At 43.1% G+C, this 14,593-nt stretch overlaps 1 protein-coding gene across 1 annotated transcript in view; it reads left to right on the top strand.

Annotated features, from left to right (window-relative positions):
* LOC141790442 (zinc finger SWIM domain-containing protein 6-like) overlaps positions 1 to 14,593 on the top strand; it is a 46,873-nt gene that overhangs the window by 13,591 nt on the left and 18,689 nt on the right. The window contains exon 2 of the mRNA XM_074670317.1: positions 12,243 to 12,599. Within this exon, the coding sequence (XP_074526418.1) occupies positions 12,243 to 12,599 (357 nt within the window). The remainder of the gene's footprint in view (positions 1 to 12,242; positions 12,600 to 14,593) is intronic.

Here is a 14,593-nt window from a genome sequence, read left to right as displayed (position 1 = left end):
GGCTCAGCACTCCCTGCTGAGCTCTCTGTATCCTCGTATATCTCTTTGTTTCTCTGTATTTCCCTTTAACTTGTGCAAACAGGCTCAACATACGCTCTGCACACAAACACAGTCGAGAGTGCGAAGCGCACGACAAATGATTGGCAGCAGGGAGGAGGACGGGTGGGAGGGGTAAGAAGTGAAAGGGGAAGTGGGCCTTGTCACATCTCCAGGCAAGCTGGGGGCTGGAGTTTGATCGCTGCCCAGGGAAAGAGACTCTTTGTCCCCCCCTGCTTCCCCACCCCTCCTCAACCTCTGTGGCTGTCAGAGCAAGGCTGCAGGCTCGTGTGAGTAGGTGCAGGTCTAGGTTCTGCCATCAGACATAGCCCACAGAAGACACCTGTCAATGCTCTTCCTCCTCTCTGACACGCAGCTGTACTGAGCTGAGCGACAAGGGGGCTGACGGGATAAAGTTCAGAGAGCGCCCCACAGCTACAGCGGGATGCACACACACACACTCACACACACACACATTTCTCTTTGTGTGGAAGTGGGACAAGGAAGCCCAGGCAGGAAGAAGCAGAGTCAGTGTGCGGTGTATATAGCCCACTCCCTGTCTGTCTAATGCCCAACTCAGCCTTTGTGGTTCATGCTTTCTTTGTTGTTGTGTTTTGGCTTTGGTGCCTGTGTGTTGGGGAGAAATTTGGTAGGAAAAAGCAGTGAAAAAGTTTCTTTTGGAGTCATGTTTTCTCCCGTTGACTGACAGACACGGCGCGATGAAAGCGAATCGCAACCTACCGCTGACTTCAAACGCTTCTGTGTTCATCCGTTTATTGGCAACAACGCACAACAACCTATCCCCCCCTCCTAATGTGGATTCTTCAAAATGAGGAAGGAAAACAGCTAGACGAAACAGACACACATGACAAAGAAGATACCAACCAAACAGCTAGAGGGGGTAGAAGAGGAGGAGGAGGAGGGGTGCTAAATAATCAGACCTACTGTAACTGAATCAGACTGCTTTTCACAAGTGTTTTCAATCAAACAGGAGCTTTTCCGATGCGCACTGATTCTGAAATCAGCGATGGTTGAGGGGAGAAAAAGTAGCAGAAACTCCTTCTGCTTTAAGGGGAGCTTTGGCTTCACACCGAGGCCTTTTTGTTGAGTGTGTGAGTGTTTTGTACGGTCCACCACAACAGTAATTAACTAAGTGTAAAAGCTAAGATGAAGTAAGCCGCTTGGTTCTGCTCCCCTAACCTTATAGACTTCCTCTTTCCTTCTCTTTTCTTCTCTCCTCCTCTTTTATTCCTCCCCTTGTCCAGGATGGCACCCATTGACTGCCACTGACCTAATTTGGGCAAATTTCGCTGACCTACTTCATGGGTGAATGCTGACTTGCCCAGAGGAGGGGGATCCTCATGCACACACACACATGCACACATATATTATTTGCTCTCTTTATGATTAATATTCAAACCCACAACCACATTTACCCCCTTGGTATCACCCCCATAGTCCCTGCTCAACCCCCTGTCACTGCCTCATTCGCTGCCCTGGCATCCTAAATGAACATAATGAGGGAGCAGAGACGTGCGTTAGAATATAAACAAAGCAGTTGTCCTTTGTTTCATGTGGTCTCAGAGGTGACATAGTCCTTCACTTCACAAGTCTCCGAGCAGACATAATCAGCGTAATTGCATACAGATATGATTATTTTTCTGCCGTCTATGAAAATGCTAATTTGAGCAAATTTGATCAAACAGTGTGGAGATGCTCGGAGTGTGAGGACAATTGCAGTAATTTCCTCACAAACATAGATGGATAGTGACTAATGTAAGTGGAGGAATTAGGATCCCCGAGGAGGATTGGCATCTTTAACCCACTTGTATTTAAATAAATTGAAGCATTCTACCATTCCTCTTGTAGATAAAATCCCAGTGGACCGGACACACACGGTCCTCTGGAGGTTTTTGGGATAAGGTGTTGTCATACTCAGATTAGTTTTGCCCTTTTTAACATGAGGATGATTCATAATAACTTCTCTGCCTGCAGCCTCCCACGAGAACATTGTAGCTGGAAGCAAGTCTAACCTGATTCAGTGTTTTGGTCACGCTCATGCATTATTCTTCGCAGGCTTTTGTGCAGTCATGCTTGTGTGCAGTCATGCTTGTGTGTGTGTGTGTTTGAGGAAGAATGAGAGAGGTATTTGTATCTTTGTTTCTATGTGTGTGGACCTGCCCGTCTTCGTGTGTGCTCGTCTGTTTCTTCAATGTATGCAAGGTGTGTGCCCCCATGAATGCAACCCATGAATGCGAACACACGCGCCCGCAACACACATGTGCGAACACGCTCACACTGGGCAGACATGTACTGTCATGGCAACCCATACAGATGTCAACAAAAGAGGCTCCAGGGTGCACATTGTCTCTCTCTTGTCCAGCAGGGTGCAATTTATCTCAATGTAGCCATGAAAGGCAGCTATTTACATGAAACAAGAGCTGTTTCTGGGAAATAGTGGTCTCTCTGAAGGTTTTGATGTCAGCTGCCTGCTTTTAGCTTGAGAGTGGAAACCTAAACCATTTGGAGAGGGAGAGAGAAAGGGTAAGGAGTGAGCTGTAAACCTACTAAGAGAGTTCACTTCCCTCGTGTGGCTGCAACTCTTCAGCCCTCAGTGTCTCTCACCGTCTCCCCCCTTCAGTACGCTTGGAGAAGGCCAAGCAGGCGTATCATGTGATTTCTGATGCTTACAGTTTGCACAGAGTAAATCTAACCCCCTTGCTTTATAGCTTATCCTTAAGAGAGTGCTCCTAACATCAACGTCAATATTTACAGGAATAGCCTGCAGGCAGGAGAATCGACCACCACGATTCAGCAGAGACTTATCCAACCTTTCTCTTGCACCCCCTTCATCCCTTTCCTCTTCCCCTCACTTGTCTTCATCCCGGTTATTCCCGTTCTGCGCAGCAGCTCGTCGATCATGGCGCCAGGTGGCTGAGATGTTTGTTTTTGGGTTGCCTTTGTTTGCTATTTGTGTATTTTTGAAGGCGCGCCCTGTGCACGCGTGCGCAGCGTCTCCCAGCTTTGACACCGGCTCAGCGGCTGTTTGAGAGATGCTGGATGACGCGTGTCAAGTGATATTACATGTGAGAGAATTTCCTCCTCCTCCACCCTCATTCACTCTCCCCCCTCCGCTCTGTGGTGCCCATCCCCTCTCCTCTGCCGTGGACTGTGTCTGCTGTGGTTAGTGTGAGCCGTGACACTATTCACTAGGGTTTTTTTCGGTGGAAGGTGCCACGTCTGATGCACGAGGCCTCACATTTGTGTTTGTAGAGCGGACACTTTGGCCTACATAAGCTCTAGAAGGTCAGTAGACACACAGCTGAATAGACACATGTGCACGTAGTACTTTACTTACCACATTACACACGCATCTGTCATTGTTTTCTTTGAATCCAAACAGGTCTGTGTGATGGTGGTTTGTGTGTGAGCTTCACGGTTGTCTTTTGCGATGATAATGCTCGATAATTGCTAATTAATGGGTGTGTGTTTTAATGGTGCTTTCTGTTGTTTTTGTCTTCAAAGAGAGGAATCAAGGCCACCCTCGCAACCCCAACTGCCTCTTTAGATGTTCACTTAGGATGATTTTCATTTTATTTTAGAAAAAGGAAAAATAATTGCAGAGTTTCTCAGCTGCTGCAATGAAAGAGGAAATTGACATGCAGAAGGTTAACCTACTTCCTGATGAGCGTGTCATTTCTTTGTGTGTGTCTCTCATCGTGTGTTTCTGTGTCAGGTAATAATGTGGGTGTATGAGCAGTGGGCCAGTGTGTTCAGTGCTATAATGGGGCAGCCTGAGTCAGGGGGGATGTTGGGGGATGTTAGGTAGGGGTGGTTTTACACCAGGATGTGGCGAACAGAGAACAGCGGGTGTGACCTCAGTGACTCCAGGAAGGAAGGGGTTAAGCACGAGCCGGCAGGCCTGCTTGGGCTGCGTTACGCAAACTGGCGGCTGGCTGGAGCTGAAAGGGGAAGTGCTGAGCTCAGAGGAACACTGGCTCAGAGCCATCACCCCCCACCCCCCCCTCTGAAACCATCCCCCCTCACCGCCCCCCCTGCCTTTGCCTCCCCCTTCCCCTGGCCCTCTTCCCCACCTCCCCGCTACAGCTGAGCACTCCCCATGCTTCCCACCGCCAGGCGTGGTGATGTGTGTTTGTGTGTGCCTGTGCTGGAATGCAGCTTCCCCCTCGGCTGGGGCCTGTGTGTGTGTGTGTGAGTTTGTGTGTGCACGTGTGTGTGTCTGTCTGGAATGATGCCTCCCCTTGTCTAGTGTGTGACGTCAGTACACACAACGGGTCAGCTTAGGGCTAGGCAGCATTTCTGTGTGTGTGCGTGTGCATGTGTGTGTGCGTGTGTGTGTGTATGTGTGTACGTCATGGGAGGGGGGAACAGGGGAGGAGTCAGTTATTGGAGAGAGAAAAAGGGAAGAGGAGGGGCTGTTTGTGAGCAGAAGGAGGTTGACTGCAGGGAGTCACTGAAGCCAGTATGCGTGCATGCATGAAGGCATCATGAGTGTGTGTGTGAGTGTGTGTGTGTGTGTCAAAGGGTGGGGTTATACATGTGTATCCAAAAGTGTGTGTATGTGTGTGTGGGTTGACTTTCCAACTGAAATGGGAAGGGTAAAGAGTGGAAGGTTATTTCCTGGCGTGGGCATGTGAACCCAGAAACGCACACAAATTTGCACTTGCGCACACACACAGCCATGCAGCAGTTTCAGTCCAGTGCTGTTAGTGCCTTTTTATTTTCATATGCAAATGAATTCTCTTCACATTCAGCTATGTTGTTTCCACAGTAGTGGCTTGTCTGTGTGCTGTGCTGGATTAACAGTTTCTTTTTTTCCTCTTTTTTTTTCAACCTCCTTTGTTCTTTTGCTTTGGTGTCAAAACAAATTTCTAAAAGCTTCTTTATCAAAGAGATTTAGCAAAAAAATAGATTTATAGGGCAAAGTTCAAATTAAGCAAGAGAAGCACATCTGTAATCATTCCTGACAGGCATAGCAAATGTCATTTCGGCACACTTTCTGCATGCAAATGAGGTGTAAAGACTAACAAACAAAGCCACTTCCTTATACACAATATGAAACCAATAAAAAAGTATCTCCATTTTCTATTATGGTTCTCCTCACACTGTTTGGTCTGATGGACAAAGACCAGTTCATCACAACCCAGACTAACCCCCCTCATAGAGAGAAGGACGCTGGCTGGTGCTATAATGTCTTGACTATATAGGTTTGTCATTAGAAAGATACTCAGACCCTGAAGTAGCAGACAATGGCTTTTCAATGGATCCCATTACCTCCTTCTATAGCTTGTGTGGCTCTACTGGGACAGACCTCTGCTAATTACACACATTCATTTCCAGCCAGCTGTAATTTCATTCACACTAATGAACCTTGCACATGGATTGGGATAATGTATAGTTAATGTACAGCCAGGAGACAGACTTAGCAGGCTACCAGCTTCTCCAGTGACAGAGATTTGTTGAATAGCAGCTAAAGGGATTGTTCATCCAATACTACACAGGTTCCATTCTGAAATTACACCTAAAGTAATTTTAGACTGCAGTGTTTAATAGTTAAGTAGACACGTATAGCTTGCTTTGTTTGAAACAACTGTTTCATAATTGCTAGCATGTTTAAAATGTATGCCTGTTAGTTCTTTTTTTAGCTAGCCTTAGCTTAATGCTTTAGCTTGGTAATCAACAGCTGTTGTTGCTGTATCAAAAATAGTGCTATCTATTTAAAATTGTGTGTGTGTTATTTTTCCTCTCTTTTCTTAGGACTTTGATGAGGAAGATGCTACAGCTTCTTTATATTACTGTTATTTTGTAGCCCACAGTCACTTAGCCTAGCAATAATACTGGTAACAGGTGAAAATATGTAGCCCAGCTCTGTCCACAGAGAAAAGAGAAAGATATCTAAACTTGGATGGAGATTGTTGGGTAAAATAGAGCAAGCCTTTAATATTTCCCACCCTCTTATTGAGTTAAGCAAGACATTTTTCTCTCTTTTTTAAGTCAAAACACTAAGCTAACTTGAAGCCAACTGAAGCATCATATTTACTGAAAATACGTAAAGTAACACAAATTTCTCAAATTCTTCTTTCCCCATTTGACCCCAGTTTCTAAAAAAAGTGAAATTTAGTACACTAAATGTTTTCCTTTTTAATTTGTAAAAAGCTGTGTTGTGATAACATTCTCTGTATTTTAAAAATAGTGGATAGATAGGATAGCTGGAAAAAATACTGTAACAAAATAAGCTACTCTCATCGGTGAGTTAGCTGTTGTTAGCATTGTAACTGAGATAAATATTGAGCCTAACTATAGTACAAAAATGACACTTTTGTTCAATAAAAAGCACATTTTATTGAAAAAAAAATGTTTTATAAACAAGGAAGATGTGATTTGTTAAAATTTCTTGTAGAAAAGTTGGCTGTCTTTCCCTGTCTGATTTGCAAATTTGATGCTGGATCAAACTAACCAGCTGCTTGCTCCAAGTTCATATTAACCGATGTTTACTGCAGACACAACAGTCAATCTTATCATACACCTTTTAGTGTGATGGAGAAAGAGTATTTACTTTATCATAAAACTATACCTTAAAAAGTATCTTGGATACCTCTATGCTTACTAGCAGAACTCGGAAGCCTTTTTGTTTTTAATCCATCATGTTCTGCAAACAGGAGCTCCGCTTTTTTTTTCTGCACTGGTCAGCCTTCTGAACACCAACCTTTGGGATCAGTCAGCAGTGCAGTAACTCCAGCTTTGCCTGACAGGCTCGATCCAGGGAAAATTAGAATCCATTCTGAAAGTGATAGTTTGAAAATTGCAAGTCATTCCTGATGTACCGCATGGCAACTAAGTGGCAGCAGCCCAGTAGTCGACTGTCATTTCAACCGCCAGCCGATGACAACTCCAATCACCCACACCGCCGTCAATGTTCACACGCACACACATGGATATACATATACACACTGTACTATATTCTTTCTCTCTTCCGTCACTGTGATTAGCATGCAGATTCTGCTGTCAGAAACTGAGGAGGAAGTGAAGGCATTGAAATTCATAGAATATCTCAGAACATTAATTTATGCTTGTTTGTGTCTGTTGGGATAAGCATTCAGACAGCGAGACAGTACGTTGGTGTATGTTGGTCTACGTGTGTGTGGGTGATGAAAAAATACAGGGAGAGGAAAAGGCATTTTGGTCTACCAGAGGGTTTAAGGCATAAACATGGCCGCCTCTGGAGCTCAGCTGTGTTATTCCAGCCCGTCCCACACCTAAGACACACACACGCCTGGAGCAAGGTCTCCTGCAGCACAGCATTGATCTCTGTTTATGGTCTCGGTATGGGCGCTTCCTTATAGGACCACACACGCATGTACTCATTGTTACTCACACAGACCTACCCGCTAAGATGCTAAAAGGCCTTGTATTTGCCTTTGTAGCCTTATTAACTGAGCCAGCTCAAAGAAATGCTCTTTTAGCTGTGGGTGGGATGGAGTGGAGGCAGTTTTAGAGATGGGGATTGCCCAACATATCTCAACCCTTCCTCGACCCGCTGCTTTTCTTCAGTTGTGGTTCAGATCTCCTTTCAGCAGGGCCTCTCAGTTCAATCCAACCAAATGGATTGGATTCCAGTCCAGCAGCCTTTTTCTCAGAGAGGTTTTAGTGAGCTATCTTTGGTCTACATAGAGCAGGATCCCGTGTTAAGGCTCCAGCTACTGCAGGTGGTCCCATCAGGATCAGAGCAGCTCCAGTTGGGCAAAGACGGATTTAGGTGTTGATTTTTTTGTCTGTCTGTGGCTCGTGAGGTAATTTGATTAAAGCCAAAGGCTAAAATGATGATGATCATTGCGGGCAAAATGGGCCTTAAATATCTGTTTGCTCTATTTATTTCTCCCACTTTGCTTTCATAGATGTGCCTTCATTCAGGCCCATTTGTTATGTTTTCTATAACACAGTGAAATCCATCACATATCTGGAATCTGTTCCTCACATGAACACACAAATATATTGGATGAGTGCTGTTTGAATTGCACGGTGCCGTATTAGATTTAGACGACAGTCACTCATGAACCAATTCAGCCGATAAACTTAATGACCTTCCCACTGCTGGGCCTGAATTTTCTCCATTCACTTGGAATCTTAATGTGATTGTGGAAATATATGTATGTTGCTTAATCTAATTTACTCCACTGATTTTGGAACACTGAGCACTTTTGTGCCTGGGCAAGGGAACCTTTGAGGCCCTGCCTGATACCCTCCGCCTGCCTTCATGTGGGACGCTAAATCCTGTTTTATAGGGAGCGTATAAAGGCAGCATTCTTCCGTCACAACAGATGTATGTTGTGGGAGTTTCAGGTCTTGGTATGGGCTTGTTCCCCCTCTGAAATAGGAGCAGGAGTCCGCTATTTCTAAGGGGCCTTGTCGTTGAATAGGCAGAAGTGGTGCTAGCTGGTCAAGAGAGCGCATGCTAGCTTATCGGCATGTGTACACATCAAAACGGGTGAAAAAGATAGAGCAGAGGTCTATTTGGGAGAATGCTTTGATGTAAGCCCCCCTAAAAAGTGTGGGTGGTCCACAGGCCTTTGTGGGATTTGAACATATATATACATACACTAATTCTCACTCACTCTTTCACACACTGTTCCCACTGGCTTACACAGCTCTACGGGCCAAGTGTGATTTCACCAGGGCGGTCAGAAGGGGTTTCTAGGGCAACCTCACAGAGGCCTTGTTCTAAAAATGGCCGCCATGGTTACTTTGAAAGCCAACCCTGGCCTCTTGAACATGCACAGAAAAGAGCCCTGAGCAACTCTCGGGGAGGGGGGAAACCAGGCTCTTTAATAGCTAGCACATGAGACATTGAAGGTTTCATACCCACCCAACCAGGAGTCATGGGAGGTGTGTGTGTGCGTGCATGTGTGTACCTAAACAGTAATATCCCTGTACTCAGTGCTTGGCTAAATTAAAAGGGCATTTTTGGCGTGGGGGGCAGTTTTTGGTGCCCAGACGATTGGACGGGGAAAGGCGAAACTCATTACCTACCCATCTGTCAGAGAGTGAGAGCGAAAGAGCTGTGGGAATGTGGATGGAGAGAGGGAGGGAGGAGGGACATGTGAAAAGGGCCTGGAAGGAGGGAGAGTGAGAGTGTCCATCAAAGGGAAAAAAAGGGAAACGCAACAGACTGAAGGATACGTCTTTTATCACTATTTAGTTTTTCATTCTCCATGTGTTTTGAGTTTTAAAAAAAAGTACCCCGGTTAATTTTCCCTATGGGAAAACGAAAAGTGCAGCTGCTTTTACGACAGTCTGAAAAGTGTGTATGAGAGAAAGAAAGACAGAGCCAGACAGCAAGTGAGAGAGTGTGTGTAAAACAGTGTTTGTATCAGAGGTGGATTTTTCTTTGAGCCCTCTCAGCCCCACATGTTTTTGATGTTCTCTTTTCTCCCCCCCTTTTCTGGACCAGGGGCCACTCTTGAAACATAAGCTTGTGTCACACACACGCACACACGCACACACAAGTACACAAACGCTAAATGTATCCGCATGTATAAAAAGCCATTGCTCATTTGTATGTTGTTACACAGCTAAATAGGTTAGCTCGCCATTCGACAACCAGCTGCACCATGTAAACCTTTTTGTCTCATTTAAGAGTGACTCAGTGTGTGTGTGTGTGTGTGTGTGTGTGTGTGTGTGTGTGTGTGTGTGTGTGTGTGTGTGTGTGTGTGTGTGTGTGTGTGTGTGTGTGTGTGTGTGTGTGTTGGTATATGTGTGTCTGTCTTTCCCACAGCTGTAGACATATAGGCTTTGATCACTGCAGATGCAAGGGGCTGCCATATTGGATCCACACCCCTCTTCTGTGGATATTGTTAACGAACATGCACTTCCTGTGCCAGCTGGCGTTCTGAATGGAAAAAGCATATCTCCATGGCAATGTTCTGCAGCTCTGCACTGTTAGACATTTGCAGCCAACACTTCTTAGTCCTACAATACATTAACAAAACATTTCCTATTTCTGTTTTTTGGTGGCTCTTGAGTTTTAGAATGTTGCTTTTTGATTTGTTGGATTGTTAGGGCCTCATGTTAGCTCATGTAAAGGCTGTTTTTCTGGCTGTTGTTATACTTTCCACTGCAGGATGGAAAACAAGGCCTTTATCGCCTGCTTGTATTATTTTATACCCATCCTCAAGGCATAGCAAACACTATGGGCCAGGTTTGTGACCTTGTTTACCCTCTTCTCTCTTTGTGACCTGACCTCTACTTATGCATCCTGCGCCCCATTTCCATCTATTCCCGATGAAATATTCATCCTCTCCCCTCCCTTTTTTAACTAATGTGTAGGACTGGGGAACACTTTGGTACACACGTTAATACATGCTTGATATCACAGCCATGCAATAGCTCAGCCCTTTGATAAACATATTTAAGAGATGTATGTCTTTGCCCGGTCCACATGAATTTTAGAGACCTCTCCCGAGCACATAAATGCATTCATAAGCCACACTCTACACTCTCCTAACCACTCCCATTATTAATAAATGCATGATCTCATGCTGTGGCTCAGTGTGTGCGTACATGTGCGTCTCTTTCATATGCTCATCAGTGTGTATTTTAGGCTTCTGCCGGGGACCCCGCCCTGCTCATTTATATTCATCCTTGCATAATGACTAGCCGTACCTCCGGATAGCGCAGTCAGGATAAGATCAAACATTATATTCCAAGGAAGTGTATAATTCATACTGTAAGAGATACGCTCACTTCCTCATCTCTTGCTCACTTGCTGTGGGTCTGCAGTCGGAGTTTCTGCATCTTGATTTGTGTCATGACTCGAAGTAAATGAGTGGAACGGTGGGGCTGCAGCTGGTCCTGATCATGCTCTCATGATAACAGGACACGGGGCCTTTGGTAGGTGATTGTGGTCAACTGAGTCTGTTTCATATATTAGACCCTTCATTCTATTACTTAATAAAGTCATTGACTAGAGGGCACCTACAGTAACTTAACTAAGTCATTTTGTTCCCATTTTATGGATGTTTGGGAAATGCTGGAGGTTTGTGTTTCTGTGTGGAGATTCTGTGATCTTGCTCTCATGTCAAGTGTGAAAGAAACCTTTGATCTGGTTCTAACAATGGTGGTGAAATCTGCTTCCCTTCTCAGATCATTTCAGTTTGTGGTCTTTGTATTGATGCAATGGTAACTTTCATATTTGTCAACCCCATGCTCTGAGAGTTGCTAAACTAAATATGGCCCAAGTCATGTGTGTAGAAAAATGATTGTTTTCAGAGAAATTTGATTTGAAGACTTTTTTTATTGTTTAATATATATTTTTTTACATTTACCCCCAAAATGTCTAAAAAGTCAAAGCACATCATTATAGATTCCAGGTAACTTCAAAACAGCAACTGTCTAAGCATTAAAGACAGCAATTAAACAATCATGCAGCAAATGTTACATTTCAAAATCTGGAAGAAGTAAAATGTTGATAGATATTATATAATTTAACACGATCATCAAAACTTGTTGTTAGATTGTGTGTCAAACAACTTGTTTTTTTTCTCTCTCTCTGAAGAACTCAGTTTGCTCTTTATACTCCATGTTAAATTACACTTATATTTTTATGCATTGTTAAACTTTTCAGAAATACTGTCGTGCACAGCTCAGATAGAATCAAACATCTTAACCAACAGAAGCCTCAAGCAGATATGCATCCAAGTTGTTATCTTGATGCCCTTTTGGCAAGAGAACACGTTAATTTCAGATGTTTTCTTAACTCATCACTGGATATTAAAACTCATTTTTCTAAAGTTTTTTCAAACACAATAAAAAAAGAGTAAAAAAGGCCTGGCGATTTACTGGCATGTACAGGATATGGACTTCACAGCTTGTTTGTCTCCCAGCCTTGAACATTAGCTATGTGTCTTCCACCTTTCTCTGTTTCCTGTTTCTTTTTGCTGTCCTATTTAATAAAAGAAAAAATGGCCAAAATTATAATTAAAAAAAAGTGGTGGTCAGTGGCAGCTTGACATATCATGTCCTGGATTTGATGCTCTACCCTATTTGTGTAATTCTGACTTTTCTTTCATATGAATAAATTCTATGTTATCCTGCAAAGTTAAACTGGTCTTGCCTATATTGGATGAGTTGGATTTTGGAAAAAAAAAAGGAGATTTCTAAAGCAAAGATGTCTTTTTTTTCTTGTACAGGTTTCCATCTCAGCGGCACAGTGACAGACCCCGCCACACCCTCGTCTCCTGAGCTCGTCTGCAGCGTCAGCGTCAGCTTCGACCGCTGCAAAATCACGGCAGTAACATGCACTTGTGGCAACAAAGACATCTTCTACTGCGCCCATGTTGTGGCGCTGTCGCTTTACAGAGTACGGAAGCCTGAGCAGGTCAAACTGCACCTGCCCATCTCAGAAACCTTGTTTCAGATGAGCAGAGACCAGCTGCAGAAGTTTGTCCAGTATCTGATCTCAGTTCACCACACGGAAGTGCTGCCTACTGCGCAGAAACTGGCAGACGAGATTCTGTCGCAGAACTCGGAAATCAACCAGGTTCATGGTGAGGAAGTGTGTGTGTGTGGTGTGTGTGTCTGTGTGTGTGTGTTGCTAAGGCTGTGGGCATGTTTACAACCACGTGACAATGCAGGTGTGTGTGTCTCAGCCCCTTTACTGCACACGTGTATTGACTGGCTGATGAAGGTAAAGTGTGGCAGGATCAATGTTACTCATTAGTGAGATCCAGGCAGTAAAGGAGACTGTGTGCCTATAATCAACACTATAGACCCGTTATTTACCTCTGAGAGAGAGGGAGGGATACACAGAGACAAGGATGTGTACAGGGAGATAAAGAGAGAGGCATATCTCTTGTTATCAATACTATACTCACTGCTTACCTTAATAAAAGAGACAGAAACTGAAGGACTAACACAGAGAGGGAGCAAAGAGAAAAGAGCTTATAGAAACATATGGAGCGGTATGGTTAGAGTGGATCACTACATGTGCTAAAGAAGATGAAAAAGAGAGTACATTACAAAAGAGTACAGGAAATATAAAACAATAGAGTGGATAGGTGGAAAGAACGGGGATAGAAACCTCTGGAGTGGACAGAAATGGAGGTCACTGAGAAACAAGCATCCCTGCAGAGCGAAGGGGTTTCAAGTATTGTTAGATATTTTTTTTCAGAGCAAAAAAAAATTACTTTTGTTTTCCTGCATTATGGAAAACATTATAGTTTTGGAGAAAATATTATTAATGAGAGAATGTTAAAAACCCAATGTGTTGCTGCATGTTCAAAAAGCAACACAAACAGCTGTCAGTTAACCATCATAGATCCAGATGACAGGTGCTCATTTTACTATAGATATTTTTTTCTGTGTCATCTAAATCTACTTTTAGAAAATAAACAGAAAAAAACATAAAAAACTTAGAATATAAGTGTGGCTACAAGAGAAAATGTCACATTGAAGATATGTCATGCCATTCCTCACTCTGGCCTCCAGTTACTGACTTATACAGAGTCCTCCCACAGAAAGCATGTAAGAAATTTTAAAAAGCAGTTATTGTATTTGACTGTTTTTTTTTGCTTGGATTAAATGACTGAGAAGATTTGAAGTTTTTAGGTGTTCCCAAAAGAGTTGTTTTTATTTGCTTTGAATTAAATATTTCAGATTGAAAAGCTTCTGCATCATTTATGAGGATAGCATGTAGTACTTGAGTAATAGGGTAGTTTTAGGTAGGGATGTCCCGATATTACATTTTCACTTTCAATACGATGCCGATACTGCAGCATTGAGTATTGGCTGATACCGATATTAATCCGATACGATATCAGCATTTAACATGCATACTTTTATTACTTATTTTGTAGTATGTCTGTCATGTTAGAAAAGGCTTAACTAAGTGATATTATTACAAAGAACAGTAGTCAGCAACAGTAGGTATGAGGAAAAACTGACCCATTTATTATTAACCAATGGGTAACAGAAACTGCTTATATCGGAGATTTTAGATGCATTCGGATATGATACCAATACGATACAATACTATCTGATATCAATATCGGACTGGGACACCTCTAGCTCCAGAGTCCAATCTTTATGCTCCCTAGCAAATTGAGGCCTTTTTTTCCAATTAGCCTGGATGGAAATAAATCGTATGACATTGCAGAAGTTTATCAAAACACTGCTACAGTAAATGCGTGCTATAATCAAAGCTAAAGGTGGTTCAACAAAATAGTAGCGTGTGTGACCTATTTTTCTGGTGTCATCTTTATTTTTGGCCAGACAGTGTATTTGATCTAACATTGTGACTGCATTTAGCTCTTTATTTAAAACAGGTTTTACACTGACAACAGTTCAACAGTTGTAGGAGCACTGGTTCAAGCCAGAAATATTCTCATTCATTTTGTGTATTTAAAATATATCATTAAATGTCAGAAAATAAGAAAAAGCCATTGCTAAATCCAAGGAGTTAATTTCGTGAATGCTTTGATAAGCTGATAGTTTAAAAACCAGTTAAGAAACAGATACTAGAAATCTTTTAACTGAGGATGTT

Source organism: Halichoeres trimaculatus, unplaced genomic scaffold (genome assembly GCF_033239565.1).
Source record: "Halichoeres trimaculatus isolate MK-OKI-2021-1 unplaced genomic scaffold, fHalTri1.1 fHalTri1_scaffold_5, whole genome shotgun sequence".
Classification (NCBI taxonomy): Eukaryota; Metazoa; Chordata; class Actinopteri; order Labriformes; family Labridae; genus Halichoeres; species Halichoeres trimaculatus.
This window is presented reverse-complemented; position numbering and strand designations above follow the sequence as displayed.